Source organism: Oncorhynchus keta, chromosome 18, assembly GCF_023373465.1.
Source record: "Oncorhynchus keta strain PuntledgeMale-10-30-2019 chromosome 18, Oket_V2, whole genome shotgun sequence".
Taxonomy (NCBI): domain Eukaryota; kingdom Metazoa; phylum Chordata; class Actinopteri; order Salmoniformes; family Salmonidae; genus Oncorhynchus; species Oncorhynchus keta.
This window is the reverse complement of record NC_068438.1, coordinates 16630746-16655557: the sequence shown is the minus strand read 5'-3', so window position 1 is coordinate 16655557 and position 24812 is coordinate 16630746. Positions and strand designations below refer to the sequence as shown.

Here is a 24812-nt window from a genome sequence, read left to right as displayed (position 1 = left end):
AGAGTTACATGTGAAGAACCTAATGTTTGGGGCTGTACACATTCGGAACAGTCCTAAACACCTACACAGCCTTGAGTAAGAATGACTAAGAGGGATCCTTACTGTGATAATAACAGTGTGGTGTGATGGTGTGTGTGTCCTTACTGTGATAACAGACACTCCAGCAGTGGTGCTGCAGGCTTTAGGACCCGTGTTGAAGTGTTTCTTAATGTTCCCAGCCACAGAGAGCTGCTGGTCGTTCACTAATCGCCCATCATCCTGGAACGCAAACAGAACCTGGTCAACCAACACACACACACACCTACCATATGTATGTTCTAAGTACTACGTTCTAGTTACTCACATTGATCCAGGGGTGATCCAGAACCTGCAGAGCTGTGTATCTCTGTTCCACCTTCACCTGCAGCATCCCTGTGATCAGCTCCTACAGTAAACCCAATCAAACAGCTTGTTAAAAAAAAAAATTTCAATTAAAATGTTTTGTCACTAAGTGAAGGGATTAAACCATAGACCAACCTTAGCAGTGACAGACATGTTGTCCCAGGACGGTGAAGGGAAGTCTAGTTGTCCCGTTAGAATCTGGTCCAACAGAATCTCCTGGTCCTCACTGCTCCTTGACAAAAACAACAGCAAGTCTCATGTCATTATCATCATCAGCATTATAATGTTATCGTCTATCTGGGTATGCTGAAATACTATGGCCGGGATTCAATGCGAGGCGCGTTATAGCGCAGCAGACTAAAACTGACTTTAAAAGGTAATTTACGCTTCAGCCAACATGAGAAGCTTTTACTATGAATGTGATCTCCACAAATGTCTGGGAAAATGCCTTTAAACAGCTTATTGTCGGTAGTCTAGTACATTGAGCTAGAGAGTGCCTGGGATTGAATCCCGGCCTATGACAAATAAGACATAGAGCAGCACAGACCCACTGAGGGGTTATCGTGGTATTGTCTAGCTAGGTATCATAGAGAGCTACAGACCCACTGAAGGGAGGGAAGCCACACAGCAGAATGTATGTGATTACTCCAGCTGCCCAGATATCAACCTTCAGCCCGTACCTGTCAGGGGACAACACACACACACACCTGTCAGAGAATACACACTGCTGTCAGAGGACAACACACAAACCCTTGTCACACACCTGTCACACATAGACGTACCCTGTCTCAGCGATGATCTCAGGTGCTACATAGGTGGGGGTGCCACAGACCAGGTAGAGGAGTCCATCCACCAGGCTAGCCAAGCCAAAGTCTCCCAGCTTCAGAGACTTGCTACCATCCTGATGCTCATACACCTGGGACACACAGTGAATCGTTACAGACTTTTAAAAGTAATTCATGGTTGAGTCGACATGTGTAGAGTTTACCATAAATGTGATTTTCCTGAACTTCAGGCATTTAAAAGGTGCATTGAGTGGTGTGCCACATTTATACCACACCTTGCATTGAATCCCGGCTATATATAGTTTTACTCATTCAAGGGTTTTTCTTTATTTTTACCATGTTCTACTTTGTAGAATAATAGTGAAGACATCAAAACCATGAAATAACACATATGGAATCATGTAGTAACCAAAAAAGTGTTAAACAAATATTTTATATTTGAGATTCTTCAAATAGCCACCCTTTGCCTTGATGACAGCTTTGCACACTCTTGGCAGAAGATAGCCCTATTTGGTAAGTTTCTTCAAGTGCAGTCCCAAAAACCATCAAGCGACATGATGAAACTGGCTCTCATGAGGACCGCCTAGGAAAGGAAGACCCAGTGTTACCTCTGCTGCAGAGTATAAGTTCATTAGAGTTACGATTCTGCTTCACAGAGTTCAAGTAACTGTTCAGAGGAGACTGTATGAATCAGGCCTTCATGGTCGAATTGCTGCAAAGAAACCACTACTAATGTCACAACTTTGATGCCTCTCCTTGTTCGGGTGGTGTTCGGCGGTCGGCGTCACTGGTCTTCTAGCCATCGCCGAACCATTTGTTATTTTCCATTTGTTTTGTCTTGTTTTTCCACACACCTGGTTTTCATTTCCCAATTACTGGTCATGTATTTAACACTCTGTTTCCCCATGTCTTTGTGTGTGATTGTTATTTTTTCAGGTCGGAATGTTCCGGCTGGTTTGTACCAGGTGCTGTTTAGCACCCATGTTTTTGTGGCAACCGTTCTTTTAGCACTTTGTAAATGGTTTACTTTGTGCTGTCGAGTAAAGTGTGTTGTTTCACTCATCTCTGCTCTCCTGTGCCTGACTTTCTACAACCTGACAACATTAAGAAGAAGAGACTTGCTTGGGCCAAGAAACACAAGCAATGGACATTAGACCGGTGGAAATTTGTCATTTGGTCTGGAGTCCAAATTGGAGATTTTTGGTTCATGTCTTTGTGAGACGCGGTGTGGGTGAACGGATGATCTCCACATGTGTATTTCCCACCGTAAAGCATGGAGGAGGAGATGTTATGGTGTGGGGGTGCTTTGCTGGTGACACTGTCTGTGATTTATTTTGAATTCAAGGCACACTTAACCAGCATTCTGCAGCGATATGCCATCCCATCTGGTTTGGGCTTAGTGGGATTATCATTTGTTTTTCAACAGGACAATGACCCAACACACCTCCAGGCTGCGTAAGGGCTACTTGACCAAGAAGGAGAGTGATGGAGTGCTGCATTAGATGACCTGGCCTCCACAATCCCCCCAAAATGAAACAAATTGAGATGGTTTGGGATGAGTCAGACCACAGAGTGAAGGAAAAGCAGCCAAGTGCTCAGTATATGTGGGAACTCCTTCAAGACTGTTGGAAAAGCATTCCAGGTGAAGCTGGTTGAGAGAATGCCAAGAGTGTGCAAAGCTGTTATCAAGGCAAAGGGTGGCTACTTTGAAGAATCTCAAATATAAAATATATTTTAATTTGTTTAAGACTTTTTTTGGTTACTCCATATTTCCATATGTGTTATTTCATAGTTTTGATGTCTTCACTATTATTCTACAGTGTAAAAATAAAGAAAAGCCCTTGAATGAGTAGGTGTTCTAAAACGTTTGACCGGTAGTGTATAAACATAAATAAACAAACACTCAAAAACATCATGTACACACACACTCACCAGCAGGTTCTCAGGTTTGATGTCTCTGTGTACGATGTTGAGGCTGTGCAGGTACTTTATGGCACTGGCCAGGTTATAAATCATCCCACTTGCATCTCTCTCTGTGTATTTATTCGAGGAGGTGATGGAATCAAATAGGTCACCCCCCTGTGGACCATACACACATTACACCTCACAACACGAAGCGTTGTAATGAACAGTGTTGACCTGCATGACTCTATCCATAACAGGGTGTAATCTATGAAACACCTGACCAGGTACAGCTCATCTTGACCAGCTTGTCCGAGTCTGGTGTAGCGGTCTAAGCTCCGGACTGTCTGTGCCCTGTCCTCTGTTTCCCTCTCTAAACCTGTCTCCAAATCTATTCTGTTCGTCTAACTGTTCTGTCAACTCACCTTGACCAGCTCCATGACCAGGTAAAGCTCGCTGTCGGTGTCCATTTCCTCGATCAGCAGGACAATGTTGGGATGTTTGACACGACGGAGGATGGACACCTCGTTCTGGATCATGTGTTCCTGGGGAATAACATCAAGGAATGGTCAGGTTACAGATGTTAATAGTAGCTTAATAGTACTGTAGTGCAGGGAATAATAATATAATACTATTACTACTACTACTATCAAACTACTGGAGACCATGCAGTCATTTTCAATAGGGGGAGAAGACATGAGGAAACATTCAGTGACTATCGGTCAGCTACTATGAGCTGAGCTCGATAACTGATCGGAAGAGGTAGGGTCTCCCTAGCTAGCTTTGAGATACTGCTGGATAGGCTATTAACGAATGTGACATATTTCTAAGGTACACCCATAAAAAGAGAGCTCTGCAATTCCTTTTCGGTATAACTGGGCCGAAACAGAAGTAGTTCTCACCTTTCCCCTACATTTGACTTTGTTGATGATCTTCAGGGCGTATTCTTTGCCTGTACATCTCTCCACACACTCTCTGACAACAGCAAAGGTACCGTCACCTAAAGTCCTCCCCACCTTGTACCTCTCAGCGATGGACGGAGGGACGGAGGGACATTCATCACTCAGCAGGTTCAGCTCCGCTATCAAACCAGGCAAGCAGGAGTGTTCGGTCATGTCTGCTACTGCATTCTCCACTCCACAGTCCCCAGATTAATAAGAGCTAGATTCAATCTGTATCGTGGAAGATCAGCGCTATAGCCCAATATAAATGTAAAAGTAATTTCCAATTGAGCCGACAAATTCAGCGTTTACCGTAAATTCAGTCTCCTCGAACGTGGGAACATTGCCTTCAAATGTCAGTCACGCTATAGTGCTGAACTTCCATGAGACGGATTGCACCTAGGCCTAAGTCTCTGTACAATAGGCACCCTATCCCCTATACAGTGCACTACTTTTACTTACTTTGTTTACTGACTTTTTCTGCACTGGTCAAAACAGTTCACTATAAAGGGAATAGGCTGCAATTTGAGACCCATCCAATGCCTTCTAGAGCATGCTCAATGGAAAAGCTGCCCTTAAACATACAGTACGGTATACAGTACGTCCTCTCTACTACCTTCACTTCCTGCTCCGTCTCCCTCATCCATGGAGATACACACCTTGGTGGAGGCTAGAGATAGGGATGAGCCAATGTGTTGGGACCCCTGAGAGAGGGAGAGATCATAAATGCTTTTTGAACACATGAATTTTGACATTTTGGGCATCTATAGACTATCTATAGGGGACTATCAATAGGGGACTATATACAGGGGACTATCAATAGGGGACTATCTAAAAGGGGATATATATAGGGGGATATATATAGGGGCTATTAATAGGGGACTATATAAAGAGGGCTATCAATAGGGGACTATCTATAGGGAACTATATATAGGAGCATATCTATAAGGGCCATCTATGGGGGACTATATAAAGAGGGCTATCAATAGGGGACTATATATAGGAGCATATCTATAGGGGACTATATATAGCGGGCAGCAGGTAGCCGAAGTGGTTAGAGCGTTGAGCCAGTAACCGAAAGGTTGCGAGATCAAATCTACGAGCTGACAAGTAAAAAATATGTCGTTCTGCCCCTGATCAAGGCAGTTAACCCGCTGTTCCTAGGCTGTCATTGTAAATACGAATTTGTTCTTAACTGACTTGCCTAGTTAAATTTAAAAAATGAAATAAATATAGGGGACTAAATATAAATATAGGGAACATCTATAGGTGACTATCTATAGGAGGCTATGGGCTCTGTTCAATCAGATCTATTTTAGCCCACATCCACATAGCGTTGTTTTGAAGGTGTCGGAGGTGGAACTGCTTTAGAGCTGTGAAATCCACAAGCTCCTGGAATTATATCTAAAGCGAACATTGCCATTGGCTGCACAGAGTCGCATTAAGAGAAATCCCATGCAGCCTTGTTTACAAGTTCAAACACTGGAATGTGACGTGTAATCTATACCTTGATTAGGCTGATAGAAATTCGAATTATTTTTTAATAATGATTTTAATGATTTTCAAATTGTAGGCTATAGACTACACTTTCTCGTTCTGAACTTCTAATGGGAGTGGGATGGGTGTGGCTTTGTGACAATGATCAAGAGCAGCAGCTCACCGATTTGACAGATCCAATGCAGTTATACCCCCGACACCGCCCAAAACATTAGCTATGTGGGTGCCCGCTACCACCGGTTAACGCTTGATCTGACTGAATCTAGGCTTATGTTAAAGCGTTGTGATTATATTAGTAAAGCATTGTTTGGTCCTACCCTGTGTCGTCGGAGGCTGGCAGGACTGGTAGGAGAGGGACTGGGGGACTTCCCAGATCGAGGAGTCGACAGCTGACTGCCTACCGTCCCATTGGCTACAGTACAGACACAAGAGGTTAGAGGTTAGAGAAAAACACTCCTCACTCAGTTGGTTGGTGATAAGAAGGGCAAATACATTGCTAAAAAAGTTGCTGATTCTGCAGATGAATTACTTATGCATGAAGCACAAAAACACATACACACTCACAGGGCCATACCTGAGCCTGAGCTTCGGCGTGAGCCTCCTCCTCTGGGTGAGCCTCCTCCTCTGGGTGAGTAGCGTCCTAGCAGAGAGGAGATCCGACCATATGACGTCGACTTCACCACCCTACACTCTGGAGGGAGAGGACACTGTCAGATACACACACACACATAAACATCTACAGTACACACACACACTAATTCCAAGGAAATTCTAATTTCAATGTTACGGTACTGTTATTATAATTATCTCACCACTCTCATCTAAGAGGAAGTCATCTTGGTAGCGAAACTTCTCTGGACCACAGGCCATAAAGATGTCGTCGTCACCAAAGAAGTCCTGAAGGCATGTCACCTGGAACAGACAGACAGCTAGACACTGTCAGTCACCTGGAACAGACAGACAGCTAGACACTGTCAGTCACCTGGAACAGACAGACAGCTAGACACTGTCAGTCACCTGGAACAGACAGACAGCTAGACACTGTCAGTCACCTGGAACAGACAGACAGCTAGACACTGTCAGTCACCTGGAACAGACAGACAGCTAGACACTGTCAGTCACCTGGAACAGACAGACAGCTAGACACTGTCAGTCACCTGGAACAGACAGACAGCTAGACACTGTCAGTCACCTGGAACAGACAGACAGCTAGACACTGTCAGTCACCTGGAACAGACAGACAGCTAGACACTGTCAGTCACCTGGAACAGACAGACAGCTAGACACTGTCAGTCACCTGGAACAGACAGACAGCCACCTGGAACAGACAGACAGCTAGACACTGTCAGTCACCTGGAACAGACAGACAGCCACCTGGAACAGACAGACAGCTAGACACTGTCAGTCACCTGGAACAGACAGACAGCTAGACACTGTCAGTCACCTGGAACAGACAGACAGCTAGACACTGTCAGTCACCTGGAACAGACAGACAGCTAGACACTGTCAGTCACCTGGAACAGACAGACAGCTAGACACTGTCAGTCACCTGGAACAGACAGCTAGACACTGTCAGTCACCTGGAACAGACAGACAGCTAGACACTGTCAGTCACCTGGAACAGACAGACAGCTAGACACTGTCAGTCACCTGGAACAGACAGACAGCTAGACACTGTCAGTCACCTGGAACAGACAGACAGCTAGACACTGTCAGTCACCTGGAACAGACAGACAGCTAGACACTGTCAGTCACCTGGAACAGACAGACAGCTAGACACTGGAACAAGGACACCACAAACAACTAGTCTTCACACGCTCTCCTCACTATCTCTCCCCATTCCTGCTATCACTCTCCCAGCCTCACCCTCTCCTCTCTCTCCACTCCCCACTTCTCCCACCTCCTCACCCCTCCCCCATATCCCTTCTCCTCTCTCCATGATCCCCCCTCCCCACCTCCTTTCCTGCTCCCCGTCTTCACCCTCACCAACCTTCTCCTCCTTCCTCCTCCCATACAGTCATATAGGCCAACAGCCTTGATGCATGTACAAGAAAAATACTGACTCATAGCTACAACATTACCACTGGAATTAAATGCTTCTCACTCAGAGACAGGCTCTTCCAGAGACAGGTGGTTTCAGAGACATACTTTTTCAGAGACCAGCTACTGACAGGCTGTACAAGAAACAAGCTACTGAGAGGCTGTCGGGTGGATAACAGCGTTTGGCCATTAACCAAAAGGTTGCTGGTTCGAATCCCGGAGCAGACTAGCTGAAAAATCAGTTGATGTGCCCTCAAGCAAGTCACTTAAACCCAGTTAAGAGTGTCTGCTAAATTACTTAAATGTCATGTTTAAAGAAATTGGCTATTGGCAGGCTGTTTCAGGCTACTGACTGTTTCAGAGAGAGGCTAGTATCTGTCTTAGATCTGTTCATTCATTATTGAGCGACATAAGACAGACTGCTACAGTATGTCAAGCAGGAATGTCCATTATCAGAGATGCGTGTGGCGGGGAGAGGGAATGTATTCATATCAATAACATGTACAAGTAGTCGTCAGGTTGAATATGATTACAGTAGCAATCAGTAACAGAATGTCAATGTAACTCTGCAGTAACACTAATCAATGTCTGAAATGAGCTTATAACCAGTATGTAAATCACACTGGGTGTTTATGAAGTGCTGAGAAGTTCCAGCTGGCTGCTATATTACTACAACTGCATCCCAAATGGAAAGTAAGTGCACTATATTGGGAATAGGGTGTCATTTGGGACACAGGCTGCAGCCGCAGTGGAGGAGATGAATTATGAATGGCTTCAGACGGGAAGTCAGCACAACTGTACGTCGCTCCATTACTATTCTGTAGCAGCTCCCTAACACACAGTTACTGTGGAGTCAGACACTTAGCAACACTACACTACATGAAGCAAAGCTCCATTCACCACTCTGCTGACAGTACTCACGTTAGTCCAGGATTCTCAGCTGTAAGTTGTTGTATTTTCACCTCAGACAGATCAGGTCAACAGGTCAACTTCACAGCTGATGTTCACAAATTAGTGCAAGGCTGGGATACATCACCATGTTTGCAGATATTGCATTTGCGGTAAACACTGTAGATGTCGGCTCAATTGGAAATGGCCTTTAAATAGCAGATTGTCGACAAGTGTTGCTTTACTGTGCAGTAATAGCACAGTAATAAGACATTTCTAACAGTAATTACACAACAGCATCATCTGACCTTAGGAGACGAGAGCTGCTGAAGCCAAACATCAACAGACAATAAGCCTCAGGCAACAGTGACATCTCTACCACAGTGGTGAGGAGCACGCGTGTGTGTGCCTCAGGCAACAGTGACATCTCTACCACAGTGGTGAGGAGCACGCGTGTGTGTGCCTCAGGCAACAGTGACATCTCTACCACAGTGGTGAGGAGCACGTGTGTGTGTGCCTCAGGCAACAGTGACATCTCTACCACAGTGGTGAGGAGCATGCGTGTGTGTGCCTCAGGCAACAGTGACATCTCTACCACAGTGGTGAGGAGCACGCGTGTGTGTGCCTCAGGCAACAGTGACATCTCTACCACAGTGGTGAGGAGCACGCGTGTGTGTGCCTCAGGCAACAGTGACATCTCTACCACAGTGGTGAGGAGCACGCGTGTGTGTGCCTCAGGCAACAGTGACATCTCTACCACAGTGGTGAGGAGCACGCGTGTGTGTGCCTCAGACAACAGTGACATCTCTACCACAGTGGTGAGGAGCGTGTGTGTGTGTGTGTGTGTGTGTGTGTGTGTGTGTGTGTGTGTGTGTGTGTGTGTGTGTGTGTGTGTGTGTGTGTGTGTGTGTGTGTGTGTGTGTGTGTGTGTGTGTGTGTGTGTGTGTGTGTGTGTGATTGCACAATCACCAATAACCAAACCTGATACCCACAGTATAGAACTGTACTGTATGGTCCAACCCTGAAACCCGCAGTAGATAACTGTACTCTATAGCCTAACCCTGTTACCCACTGTATATAACTGTATTGTGTGGTCCAACCCTGATACCTACTGTATAGAACTGTACTGTATGGTCCAACCCTGATACCCACTGTATAGAACTCTACTCTATAGCCCAACCCTGATACCCACTGTATAGAACTGTACTGTGTAGCCCAACCCTGAAATCCACTGTATAGAACTGTACTCTATAGCACAACCTTATTACTCACTGTAAAGAACTGTGATGTACAGCCCAACCCTGATACCCATCGTATATAACTGTAATGTACAGCCCAACCCTGATACCCATCGTATATAACTGTAATGTACAGCCCAACCCTGATACCCATCGTATATAACTGTAATGTACAGCCCAACCCTGATACCCATCGTATATAACTGTAATGTACAGCCCAACCCTGATACCCATCGTATATAACTGTAATGTACAGCCCAACCCTGATACCCATCGTATATAACTGTAATGTACAGCACAACTCTGATACCCATCGTATATAACTGTAATGTACAGCACAACTCTGATACCCATCGTATATAACTGTAATGTACAGCACAACTCTGATACCCATCGTATATAACTGTAATGTACAGCACAACTCTGATACCCATCGTATATAACTGTAATGTACAGCCCAACTCTGATACCCATCTTATATAACTGTAATGTACAGCCCAACCCTGATACCCATCGTATATAACTGTAATGTACAGCACAACTCTGATACCCATCGTATATAACTGTAATGTACAGCCCAACCCTGATACCCATCGTATATAACTGTAATGTACAGCACAACTCTGATACCCATCGTATATAACTGTAATGTACAGCCCAACTCTGATACCCATCGTATATAACTGTAATGTACAGCACAACTCTGATACCCATCGTATATAACTGTAATGTACAGCCCAACCCTGATACCCATCGTATATAACTGTAATGTACAGCACAACTCTGATACCCATCGTATATAACTGTAATGTACAGCACAACCCTGATACCCATCGTATATAACTGTAATGTACAGCACAACTCTGATACCCATCGTATATAACTGTAATGTACAGCACAACTCTGATACCCATCGTATATAACTGTAATGTACAGCACAACTCTGATACCCATCGTATATAACTGTAATGTACAGCCCAACCCTGATACCCATCGTATATAACTGTAATGTACAGCACAACTCTGATACCCATCGTATATAACTGTAATGTACAGCACAACTCTGATACCCATCGTATATAACTGTAATGTACAGCACAACCCTGATACCCATCGTATATAACTGTAATGTACAGCACAACTCTGATACCCATCGTATATAACTGTAATGTACAGCACAACTCTGATACCCATCGTATATAACTGTAATGTACAGCACAACTCTGATACCCATCGTATATAACTGTAATGTACAGCACAACCCTGATACCTATCGTATATAACTGTAATGTACAGCCCAACCCTGATACCCATCGTATATAACTGTAATGTACAGCACAACTCTGATACCCATCGTATATAACTGTAATGTACAGCCCAACCCTGATACCCATCGTATATAACTGTAATGTACAGCCCAACCCTGATACCCATCGTATATAACTGTAATGTACAGCACAACTCTGATACCCATCGTATATAACTGTAATGTACAGCACAACTCTGATACCCATCGTATATAACTGTAATGTACAGCCCAACCCTGATACCCATCGTATATAACTGTAATGTACAGCCCAACCCTGATACCCATCGTATATAACTGTAATGTACAGCACAACTCTGATACCCATCGTATATAACTGTAATGTACAGCACAACTCTGATACCCATCGTATATAACTGTAATGTACAGCCCAACCCTGATACCCATCGTATATAACTGTAATGTACAGCCCAACTCTGATACCCATCGTATATAACTGTAATGTACAGCCCAAACCTGATACCCATCGTATATAACTGTAATGTACAGCCCAACCCTGATACCCATCGTATATAACTGTAATGTACAGCACAACTCTGATACCCATCGTATATAACTGTAATGTACAGCACAACTCTGATACCCATCGTATATAACTGTAATGTACAGCACAACTCTGATACCCATCGTATATAACTGTAATGTACAGCCCAACCCTGATACCCATCGTATATAACTGTAATGTACAGCACAACCCTGTTACCCGCTGTATATAACTGTAATGTACAGCCCAACCCTGATACCCATCGTATATAACTGTAATGTACAGCACAACTCTGATACCCATCGTATATAACTGTAATGTACAGCACAACTCTGATACCCATCGTATATAACTGTAATGTACAGCCCAACCCTGATACCCATCGTATATAACTGTAATGTACAGCACAACTCTGATACCCATCGTATATAACTGTAATGTACAGCCCAACCCTGATACCCATCGTATATAACTGTAATGTACAGCACAACTCTGATACCCATCGTATATAACTGTAATGTACAGCACAACTCTGATACCCATCGTATATAACTGTAATGTACAGCACAACTCTGATACCCATCGTATATAACTGTAATGTACAGCACAACCCTGTTACCCGCTGTATATAACTGTACTGTATGGTCCAACCCTGATACCCACTGTATAGAACTGTACTGTATGGTCCAACCCTGATACCCACTGTATATAAATGTACTGTATGGTCCAACCCTGATACCCACTGTATAGAACTGTACTGTATGGACCAACCCTGATACCCACTGTATATAAATGTACTGTATGGTCCAACCCTGATACCCACTGTATAGAACTGTACTGTATGGTCCAACCCTGATACGTACTGTATAGAAATGTACTCTATAGCCCAACCCTGATACGTACTGTATAGAAATGTACTCTATAGCCCAACCCTGATACGCACTGTATAGAAATGTACTCTATAGCCCAACCCTGATACGTACTGTATAGAAATGTACTCTATAGCCCAACCCTGATACGCACTGTATAGAAATGTACTCTATAGCCCAACCCTGATACCCACTGTATAGAAATGTGCTCTATAGCCCAACCCTGATACCCACTGTATAGAAATGTACTCTATAGCCCAACCCTGATACCCACTGTATAGAAATGTGCTCTATAGCCCAACCCTGTTACCCACTGTATAGAAATGTACTCTATAGCCCAACCCTGATACCCACTGTATAGGAATGTGCTCTATAGCCCAACCCTGTTACCCACTGTATAGAAATGTACTCTATAGCCCAACCCTGATACCCACTGTATAGAAATGTGCTCTATAGCCCAACCCTGATACGTACTGTATAGAAATGTACTCTATAGCCCAACCCTGATACCCACTGTATAGAAATGTACTCTATAGCCCAACCCTGATACCCACTGTATAGAAATGTACTCTATAGCCCAACCCTGATACCCACTGTATAGAAATGTACTCTATAGCCCAACCCTGATGCCCTCTGTATAGAAATGTGCTCTATAGCCCAACCCTGTTACCCGCTGTACAGAACTGTACTGTATGGTCCAACCCTGATACCCACTGTATAGAACTGTACTGTATGGTCCAACCCTGATACCCACTGTATATAACTGTACTGTATGGTCCAACCCTGATACCCACTGTATAGAAATGTGCTCTATAGCCCAACCCTGTTACCCACTGTATAAAAATGTACTCTATAGCCCAACCCTGATACCCACTGTATAGAAATGTGCTCTACAGCCCAACCCTGTTACCCACTGTATAGAAATGTACTCTATAGCCCAACCCTGATACGTACTGTATAGAAATGTACTCTATAGCCCAACCCTGATACGTACTGTATAGAAATGTACTCTATAGCCCAACCCTGATACCCACTGTATAGAAATGTGCTCTATAGCCCAACCCTGATACCCACTGTATAGAAATGTACTCTATAGCCCAACCCTGATACGCACTGTATAGAAATGTACTCTATAGCCCAACCCTGATACCCACTGTATAGAAATGTACTCTATAGCCCAACCCTGATACCCACTGTATAGAAATGTACTCTATAGCCCAACCCTGATACCCACTGTATAGAAATGTAATCTATAGCCCAACCCTGATACCCATTGTATTCAACTGTACTCTATAGCCCAACCCTGATACCCACTGTATAGAAATGTGCTCTATAGCCCAACCCTGTTACCCACTGTATAGAAATGTACTCTATAGCCCAACCCTGATACCCACTGTATAGAAATGTGCTCTATAGCCCAACCCTGATACCCATTGTATTCAACTGTACTCTATGGCCCAGCCCTGTTACCCACTGTATAGAACTGTACTGTACAGCCCAACCCTGTTACACACTGTATATAACTGTACTGTAAAGCCCAAACCCTGATATCCACTGTATTGCACTGTACTCTATAGCCCTGATACCCACTGTACAGAACTGGACTGTATAGCCCAAACCTGTTACTTATTGTATAGAACTGTACTGTATGGTTCAACCCTGATACCAACTGTGTAGAACTGTACAGTATGGTCCAACCCTGATACCATCTATATTGAACTGTACTCTGTAACCCAACCCTGATACCCACTGTATAGAACTTTACTGTATGGCCCTACCCTGAAATCCATTAGTCTCACTTAGTAGCACAGAGAGCATATTAGCCTCATAAATCATCAACTGGAGAAACAATGATATTGAACCGGAAGTGTGTGACTGAAGAACTCTTGTCAATACTTTCTAATTCTACCATCATTATTTAATGAGACAGTGAAGTTAAACTGAACCGGATGAACAGGGTGAATCGCAGACATTACAGATGAATCCCTGAATGCATTTAATCTGCATGATATTGATGATGAAATCTCGCGTCTTGTGACGGCCGGCCGCCCAACAACCTGCCCGCTCGACCCTATCCCCTCCTCTCTTCTCCAGACCATTTCCGGAGACCTTCTCCCTTACCTCACCTCGCTCATCAACTCATCCCTGACCGCTGGCTACGTCCCTTCCGTCTTCAAGAGAGCGAGAGTTGCACCCCTTCTGAAAAAACCTACACTCGATCCCTCCGATGTCAACAACTACAGACCAGTATCCCTTCTTTCTTTTCTCTCCAAAACTCTTGAACGTGCCGTCCTTGGCCAGCTCTCCCGCCTTCTCTCTCAGAATGACCTTCTTGATTCAAATCAGTCAGGTTTCAAGACTAGTCATTCAACTGAGACTGCTCTTCTCTGTATCACGGAGGCGCTCCGCACTGCTAAAGCTAACTCTCTCTCCTCTGCTCTCATCCTTCTAGACCTATCGGCTGCCTTCGATACTGTGAACCATCAGATCCTCCTCTCCACCCTCTCCGAGTTGGGCATCTCCGGCGCGGCCCACGCTTGGATTGCGTCCTACCTGACAGGTCGCTCCTACCAGGTGGCGTGGCGAGAATCTGTCTCCTCACCACGCGCTCTCACCACTGGTGTCCCCCAGGGCTCTGTTCTAGGCCCTCTCCTATTCTCGCTATACACCAAGTTACTTGGCTCTGTCATAACCTCACATGGTCTCTCCTATCATTGCTATGCAGACGACACACAATTAATCTTCTCCTTTCCCCCTTCTGATGACCAGGTGGCGAATCGCATCTCTGTATGTCTGGCAGACATATCAGTGTGGATGACGGATCACCACCTCAAGCTGAACCTCGGCAAGACGGAGCTGCTCTTCCTCCCGGGGAAGGACTGCCCGTTCCATGATCTCGCCATCACGGTTGACAACTCCATTGTGTCCTCCTCCCAGAGCGCTAAGAACCTTGGCGTGATCCTGGACAACACCCTGTCGTTCTCAACTAACATCAAGGCGGTGGCCCGTTCCTGTAGGTTCATGCTCTACAACATCCGCAGAGTACGACCCTGCCTCACACAGGAAGCGGCGCAGGTCCTAATCCAGGCACTTGTCATCTCCCGTCTGGATTACTGCAACTCGCTGTTGGCTGGGCTCCCTGCCTGTGCCATTAAACCCCTACAACTCATCCAGAACGCCACAGCCCGTCTGGTGTTCAACCTTCCCAAGTTCTCTCACGTCACCCCGCTCCTCCGCTCTCTCCACTGGCTTCCAGTTGAAGCTCGCATCCGCTACAAGACCATGGTGCTTGCCTACGGAGCTGTGAGGGGAACGGCACCTCAGTACCTCCAGGCTCTGATCAGGCCCTACACCCAAACTAGGGCACTGCGTTCATCCACCTCTGGCCTGCTCGCCTCCCTACCACTGAGGAAGTACAGTTCCCACTCAGCTCAGTCAAAACTGTTCGCTGCTCTGGCTCCCCAATGGTGGAACACACTCCCTCACGGCGCCAGGACAGCGGAGTCAATCACCACCTTCCGGAGACACCTGAAACCCCACCTCTTTAAGGAATACCTAGGATAGGATAAAGTAATCCTTCTCCCCCCCCCCCCCTTAAAAGATTTAGATGCACTATTGTAAAGTGGCTGTTCCACTGGATGTCATAAGGTGAATGCACCAAGTTGTAAGTCGCTCTGGATAAGAGCGTCTGCTAAATGACTTAAATGTAAATGTAAATGTAAATGATGGAATATACAGCTACTATCTCCGGTCATGTCTGGGCCATACGAGTACCTTGCACCATTCTCTAGCCTTCCTCGATAGCACTGACATAAACACTGTTCTGCAACACTGAGCCACACACAGACAACATTCCCACTGCACCACTCTGCCGCAGAGGCTGTTCCTTAGCAACCAGTCCAGGCAACCAGATCACCATAGAAACCGTCCAGGAGAGAAAAAATAAAAAATACAGAGTTTTTTTGATAGAACCAATATAAAAGAGGAGAGACGGACTATTAATAGGCATACCGCAACTAAACATCATGATTCCCAACTCTACTTGCCTCTCTGAATCACTTCTCCTTTTTACTCTCTCTAGTAATCCTGTATTCAGGACTCTGTGTTAAAGGTCTGTGTTCATGGGATTTAAACCATATAGTCATCTGGTCATAAAGGCTATACCTCAAAAATATTTAAAGGTCATTCATTGTGAAAATGTCTCAGTGAAACTGTGCTCCTGAAACGCCTAATGACTGGGTTAATAAAGGATGATAAGACAGCAGACTGAGTCCCAGAAACCTACTTCTAACTCTAATTGCCTTATAGCCCATCCCTCTGAGTCTGTGGGGGAAGCTAAGCCTGAGAACCAGGCAGTAAATTCACTAGTATAACCGTAATTCATAACCCACCAGCTTCCCGTCCACGGTGTACAGTCTCTTGACAACCCCAGAGTCCAGCTTGATGGCGTCTGTAATGTCAGAGAGAACCTGTTCAAAGGAGTGGGCAGTCTTCTTGTTGAGGAGGATGCGGATGGCCTTACGAGGCTTCACCCCACTGCGGATGATGGTGACCAGTTTGGGCCGAATGAAGTCCTTATTCTCCCTGGTCTCCGGGGCCCCAGCCTTGGCACTGCCCAGGGATGGGGGGCCACGTGCAGAGGCAGCCACAGCTGTCTTCACCCCAACTGACCAGCTGGGGTTGACATTCTTAGTGTAGTCCAGCTTCTTGTATGACTCTATGGAGCCACACACATAGCTCTCTCCTGCAGATAGGCAACACACAGAGATAGGCCTACATGGTCACAGCAACCATAGACTCACATCAAAGAATGCACCACATAATGACACAGCTATGACATTTAGATTATAGAGTTTACAGACATATTGGAAATATGCTATATGCCTACTATATAGGCCAACTGGAGCAGGTCACTCATTGTACAGTGGGAAACCTAGAAAAAGGCACAACTTAATTTGTTCTCATACTTCTACTGTCCCAACCCTTTGGGTTAGCTACTCAATACTGTCCCATCCCTTAGGGTTAGCTGCTCAATACTGTCCCATCCCATCCCTTATGGTTAGCTGCTCAATACTGTCTCATCCCATCCCTTAGGCTTAGCTGCTCAATACTGTCCCATCCCTTAGGGTTAGCTGCTAAATACTGTCTTATCCCAACCCTTAGGGTGAGCTGCAAAATACTGTCTCATCCCATCCCTCAGGTTTAGCTGCTCAATAATGTCACATCCCAACCCTTAGGGTTAGCTGCTCAATACTGTCTCATCCCGACCCTTAGGGTTAGCTGCTCAATACTGTCCCCTCCCTTAGGGTTAGCTGCTCAATACTGTCCCCTCCCTTAGGGTTAGCTGCTCAATACTGTCCCATCCCTTAGGGTTAGCTGGTCAATACTGTCTAATCCCATCCCTTAGGTTTAGCTGCTCAATACTGTCTCATCCCATCCCTCAGGGTTAGCTGCTCAATATTGTCCCATCCCTTAGGGTTAGCTGCTCAATATTGTCCATTCCCTTAGGGTTAGCTGCCCAATACTGTCCCATCCTATCCCTTAGGGTTAGCTGCTCAATACTGTCCCATCCCCTAGGGTTAGCTGCTCAATACTGTCCCATCCCATCCCTTGGGGTTAGCTGCTCAATACGGTCTCATCCCATCCCTTAGGCTTAGCTGCTCAATACTGTCCCATCCCTTAGGGTTAGCTGGTAAATACTGTCTCATCCCAACATTTAGGGTTATCTGCCAAATACTGTCTCATCCCATCCCTTAGGGTTATCTGCTCAATAGTTTCTCATCCCATCCCTTAGGGTTAGCTGCTCAATACTATCTCATCCCAACCCTTAGGGTAAGCTGTTCAATACTGTCCCCTCCCTTACGGTTAGCTGCTCAATACTGTCCCATCCTTTAGGGTTAGTTGCTCAATATTGTCCCATCCCTTAGGGTTAGTTGCTCAATACTGTACCATGCTATCCCTTAGGGTTAGCTGCTCAATACTGTCCCATCCCTTGGGGTTAGCTGCTAAATAGAGTCTCATCCCATCCCTTAGGCTTAGCAGCTCAATACTGTCCCATCCCTTAGGGTTAGCTGCTCAATACTGTCCCATCCCATCCCTTAGGCTTAGCTGCTCAATATGGTCTCATCCCAACACTTAGGGTTTGCTGCTCAATACTGTCCCCTCCGTTAGGGTTAGCTGCTCAATACTGTCCCATCCCTTAGGGTTAGCTGCTCAATAGTGTCTCATCCCATCCCTTAGGGTTAGCTGCTCAATACTGTCTCATCCCTTAGGGTTAGCTGCTCAATACTGTCCCATCCCTTAGGGTTAACTGCTCAATACTGTCTCATCCCATCCCTTAGGGTTAGCTGCTCAATACGGTCTCATCCCATCCCTTAGGCGAAGCTGCTCAATACTGTCCCATCCCTTAGGGTTAGCTGCTAAATACTGTATTATCCCATCCCTCGGGGTTAGCTGCTCAATGCTGTCTCATCCCAACCCTTAGGGTTAGCTGCTCAATATTGTCTCAACCCAACCCTTAGGGTTAGCTGCCCAATATTGTCCCATCCCTTAGGGTTAGCTGCTCAATACTGTCCATTCCCTTAGGGTTAGCTGCCCAATACTGTCCCATCCTATCCCTTAGGGTTAGCTGCTCAATACTGTCCCATCCCCTAGGGTCAGCTGCTCAATACTGTCCCATCCCATTCCTTGGGGTTAGCTGCTCAATACGGTCTCATCCCATCCCTTAGGCTTAACTGCTCAATACTGTCCCATCCCTTAGGGTTAGCTGCTAAATACTGTCTCATCCAAACATTTAGGGTAAGCTGCCAAATACTGTCTCATCCCATCTCTTAGGGTTAGCTGCTCAATACTGTCTCATCCCAACCCTTAGGGTTAGCTGCTCAATACTGTCCCCTCCCTTAGGGTTAGCTGCTCAATACTGTCCCATCCCCCCCCTTAGGGTTAGCTGCTCAATACGGTCCCATCCCAACCCTTAGGGTTAGCTGCTCAATATTGTCCCATCCCATCCCTTAGGGTTAGCTGCTCAAAACTGTCCCATCCCTTAGGGTTAGCTGCTCAATATTGTCCCATCCCTTAGGGTTTGCTGTTCAATATTGTCCATTCCCTTGGCGTTAGCTGCTCAATACTGTCCCATCCTATCCCTTAGAGTTAGCTGCTCAATATTGTCCCATCCCATCCCTTAGGCTTAGCTGCTCAAAACGGTCACCTCCCTTAGGGTTAGCTGCTCAATACTGTCCCATCCCTTAGGGTTAGCTGCTCAATATTGTCCCATCCCTTAGGGTTAGCTGCTCAATATTGTCCCATCCTATCCCTTAGGGTTAGCTGCTCAATACGGTCTCATCCCATCCCTCAGGCTTAGCTGCTCAATACTGTCCCCTCCCTTAGGGTTAGCTGCTCAATACTGTCTTACCCCAACCCTTAGGGTTAGCTGCTAAATACTGTCTCATCACACCCCTTGGGGTTAGCTGCTCAATACTGTCTCACCCCAACCCTCAGGGTTAGCTGCTAAATACTGTCTCACCCCAACCCTTAGGGTTAGCTGCTCAATACTGTCTCACCCCAACACTTAGGGTTAGCTGCTCAATACTGTACACTCACCTAGGGTCAGCTGCTCAATACTGTCCCATCCTATCCCTTAGGTTTAGCTGCTCAATACTGTCCCATCCCTTAGGGTTAGCTGCTCAATATTGTCCCATCCCTTCCCTTAGGGTTAGCTGTTCAATACTGTCCCATCCCTTAGGGTTAGCTGCTAAATACTGTCTCGTCCCAACATTTAGGGTTAGCTGCTCAATACTGTCCCCTCCCTTAGGGTTAGCTGCTCAATATTGTCCATTCCCTTAGGGTTAGCTGCCCAATACTGTCCCTTCCTATCCCTTAGGGTTAGCTGCTCAAAACTGTCCCATCCCCTAGGGTTAGCTGCTCAATACTGTCCCATCCCATCCCTTAGGGTTAGCTGCTAAATACTGTCTCGTCCCAACATTTAGGGTTAGCTGCTCAATACTGTCCCCTCCCTTAGGGTTAGCTGCTCAATACTGTCCCATCCTATCCCTTAGAGTTAGCTGCTCAATATTGTCCCATGCCATCCCTTAGGCTTAGCTGCTCAAAACTGTCACCTCCCTTAGGGTTAGCTGCTCAATACTGTCCCATCCCTTAGGGTTAGCTGCTCAATATTGTCCCATCCCTTAGGGTTAGCTGCTCAATACTGTCCCATCCTATCCCTTAGGGTTAGCTGCTCAATACGGTCTCATCCCATCCCTCAGGCTTAGCTGCTCAATACTGTCCCCTCCCTTAGGGTTAGCTGCTCAATACTGTCTCACCCCAACCCTTAGGGTTAGCTGCTAAATACTGTCTCATCACACCCCTTGGGGTTAGCTGCTCAATACTGTCTCACCCCAACCCTCAGGGTTAGCTGCTAAATACTGTCTCACCCCAACCCTTAGGGTTAGCTGCTCAATACTGTCTCACCCCAACACTTAGGGTTAGCTGCTCAATACTGTCCACTCACCTAGGGTTAGCTGCTCAATACTGTCCCATCCTATCCCTTAGGTTTAGCTGCTCAATACTGTCCCATCCCTTAGGGTTAGCTGCTCAATATTGTCCCATCCCTTCCCTTAGGGTTAGCTGTTCAATACTGTCCCATCCCTTAGGGTTAGCTGCTAAATACTGTCTCGTCCCAACATTTAGGGTTAGCTGCTCAATACTGTCCCCTCCCTTAGGGTTAGCTGCTCAATATTGTCCATTCCCTTAGGGTTAGCTGCCCAATACTGTCCCATCCTATCCCTTAGGGTTAGCTGCTCAAAACTGTCCCATCCCCTAGGGTTAGCTGCTCAATACTGTCCCATCCCATCCCTTAGGGTTAGCTGCTAAATACTGTCTCGTCCCAACATTTAGGGTTAGCTGCTCAATACTGTCCCCTCCCTTAGGGTTAGCTGCTCAATACTGTCTCACCCCAACCCTTAGGGTTAGCTGCTAAATACTGTCTCATCACACCCCTTGGGGTTAGCTGCTCAATACTGTCTCACCCCAACCCTCAGGGTTAGCTGCTAAATACTGTCTCACCCCAACCCTTAGGGTTAGCTGCTCAATACTGTCTCACCCCAACACTTAGGTTAGCTGCTCAATACTGTCCACTCACCTAGGGTTAGCTGCTCAATACTGTCCCATCCTATCCCTTAGGTTTAGCTGCTCAATACTGTCCCATCCCTTAGGGTTAGCTGCTCAATATTGTCCCATCCCTTCCCTTAGGGTTAGCTGTTCAATACTGTCCCATCCCTTAGGGTTAGCTGCTAAATACTGTCTCGTCCCAACATTTAGGGTTAGCTGCTCAATACTGTCCCCTCCCTTAGGGTTAGCTGCTCAATATTGTCCATTCCCTTAGGGTTAGCTGCCCAATACGGTCCCATCCTATCCCTTAGGGTTAGCTGCTCAAAACTGTCCCATCCCCTAGGGTTAGCTGCTCAATACTGTCTCATCCCAACCCTTAGGGTTAGCTGCGCAATACTGTCCCCTCCCTTAGGGTTAGCTGCTCAATACTGTCCCATCCCCTCCCTTAGGGTTAGCTGCTCAATACGGTCTAATCCCATCCCTTAGGCTTAGCTGCTCAATACTGTCCCATCCCTTAGGGTTAGCTGCTCAATACGGTCTAATCCCATCCCTTAGGCTTAGCTGCTCAATACTGTCCCCTCCCTTAGGGTTAGCTGCTCAAAACTGTCCCCTCCCTTAGGGTTAGCTGCTCAATACTGTCCCATCCCTTAGGGTTAGCTGCTCAATATTGTCCCATCCCTTAGGGTTAGCTGCTCAATATTGTCCATTCCCTTAGGGTTAGCTGCCCAATACTGTCCCATCCTATCCCTTAGGGTTAGCTGCTCAATACTGTCCCATCCCCTAGGGTTAGCTGCCCAATACTGTCCCATCCCATCCTTTGGGGTTAGCTGCTCAATACGGTCTCATCCCATCCCTTAGGCTTAGCTGCTCAATACTGTCCCCTCCCTTAGGGTTAGCTGCTCAATACTGTCTCACCCCAACCCTTAGGTTAGCTGCTAAATACTGTCTCATCACGCCCCTTGGGGTTAGCTGCTCAATACTGTCTCACCCCAACCCTTAGGGTTAGCTGCTAAATACTGTCTCACCCCAACCCTTAGGGTTAGCTGCTCAATACTGTCTCTCCCCAACACTTAGGGTTAGCTGCTCAATACTGTCCCATCCTATCCCTTAGGTTTAGCTGCTCAATACTGTCCCATCCCATCCCTTAGGGTTAGCTGCTCAATACTGTCCCATCCCAACCCTTAGGGTTAGCTGCTCAATATTGTCCCATCCCTTCCCTTAGGATTAGCTGCTCAATAGTGTCCCATCCCTTAGGGTTAGCTGCTAAATACTGTCTCGTCCCAACATTTAGGGTTAGCTGCTCAATACTGTCCCCTCCCTTAGGGTTAGCTGCTCAATATTGTCCATTCCCTTAGGGTTAGCTGCCCAATACTATCCCATCCTATCCTTTAGGGTTAGCTGCTCAATACTGTCTCATCCCAACCCTTAGGGTTAGCTGCGCAATACTGTCCCCTCCCTTAGGGTTAGCTGCTCAATACTGTCCCATCCCCTCCCTTAGGGTTAGCTGCTCAATACGGTCTAATCCCATCCCTTAGGCTTAGCTGCTCAATACTGTCCCATCCCTTAGGGTTAGCTGCTCAATACGGTCTAATCCCATCCCTTAGGCTTAGCTGCTCAATACTGTCCCCTCCCTTAGGGTTAGCTGCTCAATATTGTCCATTCCCTTAGGGTTAGCTGCTCAATACTGTCCCATCCCATCCCTTAGGGTTAGCTGCTAAATACTGTCTCGTCCCAACATTTAGGGTTAGCTGCTCAATACTGTCCCCTCCCTTAGGGTTAGCTGCTCAATACTGTCCCATCCTATCCCTTAGAGTTAGCTGCTCAATATTGTCCCATGCCATCCCTTAGGCTTAGCTGCTCAAAACTGTCACCTCCCTTAGGGTTAGCTGCTCAATACTGTCCCATCCCTTAGGGTTAGCTGCTCAATATTGTCCCATCCCTTAGGGTTAGCTGCTCAATACTGTCCCATCCTATCCCTTAGGGTTAGCTGCTCAATACGGTCTCATCCCATCCCTCAGGCTTAGCTGCTCAATACTGTCCCCTCCCTTAGGGTTAGCTGCTCAATACTGTCTCACCCCAACCCTTAGGGTTAGCTGCTAAATACTGTCTCATCACACCCCTTGGGGTTAGCTGCTCAATACTGTCTCACCCCAACCCTCAGGGTTAGCTGCTAAATACTGTCTCACCCCAACCCTTAGGGTTAGCTGCTCAATACTGTCTCACCCCAACACTTAGGGTTAGCTGCTCAATACTGTCCACTCACCTAGGGTTAGCTGCTCAATACTGTCCCATCCTATCCCTTAGGTTTAGCTGCTCAATACTGTCCCATCCCTTAGGTTAGCTGCTCAATATTGTCCCATCCCTTCCCTTAGGGTTAGCTGTTCAATACTGTCCCATCCCTTAGGGTTAGCTGCTAAATACTGTCTCGTCCCAACATTTAGGGTTAGCTGCTCAATACTGTCCCCTCCCTTAGGGTTAGCTGCTCAATATTGTCCATTCCCTTAGGGTTAGCTGCCCAATACTGTCCCATCCTATCCCTTAGGGTTAGCTGCTCAAAACTGTCCCATCCCCTAGGGTTAGCTGCTCAATACTGTCCCATCCCATCCCTTAGGGTTAGCTGCTAAATACTGTCTCGTCCCAACATTTAGGGTTAGCTGCTCAATACTGTCCCCTCCCTTAGGGTTAGCTGCTCAATACTGTCTCACCCCAACCCTTAGGGTTAGCTGCTAAATACTGTCTCATCACACCCCTTGGGGTTAGCTGCTCAATACTGTCTCACCCCAACCCTCAGGGTTAGCTGCTAAATACTGTCTCACCCCAACCCTTAGGGTTAGCTGCTCAATACTGTCTCACCCCAACACTTAGGGTTAGCTGCTCAATACTGTCCACTCACCTAGGGTTAGCTGCTCAATACTGTCCCATCCTATCCCTTAGGTTTAGCTGCTCAATACTGTCCCATCCCTTAGGGTTAGCTGCTCAATATTGTCCCATCCCTTCCCTTAGGGTTAGCTGTTCAATACTGTCCCATCCCTTAGGGTTAGCTGCTAAATACTGTCTCGTCCCAACATTTAGGGTTAGCTGCTCAATACTGTCCCCTCCCTTAGGGTTAGCTGCTCAATATTGTCCATTCCCTTAGGGTTAGCTGCCCAATACGGTCCCATCCTATCCCTTAGGGTTAGCTGCTCAAAACTGTCCCATCCCCTAGGGTTAGCTGCTCAATACTGTCCCATCCCATCCCTTAGGGTTAGCTGCTAAATACTGTCTCGTCCCAACATTTAGGGTTAGCTGCTCAATACTGTCCCTTCCCTTAGGGTTAGCTGCTCAATACTGTCCCATCCTATCCCTTAGGTTTAGC

The 24812-nt window shown here is 46.3% G+C and overlaps 1 protein-coding gene across 2 annotated transcripts in view; it reads right to left on the bottom strand.

The window, feature by feature from the left end:
* LOC118396960 (serine/threonine-protein kinase DCLK1-like) overlaps nucleotides 1-24812 on the bottom strand; it is a 31070-nt gene that overhangs the window by 3870 nt on the left and 2388 nt on the right. The window contains exons 3-15 of one of the 2 annotated variants that reach the window (XM_035791345.2): nucleotides 16744-17096; nucleotides 6319-6418; nucleotides 6081-6197; nucleotides 5824-5918; nucleotides 4626-4713; nucleotides 3971-4149; nucleotides 3494-3613; nucleotides 3099-3245; nucleotides 1164-1297; nucleotides 984-1061; nucleotides 517-613; nucleotides 344-424; nucleotides 145-258 (exon numbers count right to left, since the gene is read on the bottom strand). In XM_035791345.2, the coding sequence (XP_035647238.1) occupies nucleotides 145-258; nucleotides 344-424; nucleotides 517-613; nucleotides 984-1061; nucleotides 1164-1297; nucleotides 3099-3245; nucleotides 3494-3613; nucleotides 3971-4149; nucleotides 4626-4713; nucleotides 5824-5918; nucleotides 6081-6197; nucleotides 6319-6418; nucleotides 16744-17096 (1703 nt within the window). The remainder of the gene's footprint in view (nucleotides 1-144; nucleotides 259-343; nucleotides 425-516; nucleotides 614-983; nucleotides 1062-1163; nucleotides 1298-3098; nucleotides 3246-3493; nucleotides 3614-3970; nucleotides 4150-4625; nucleotides 4714-5823; nucleotides 5919-6080; nucleotides 6198-6318; nucleotides 6419-16743; nucleotides 17097-24812) is intronic. The other variant, XM_035791346.2, reaches the window with a different exon arrangement.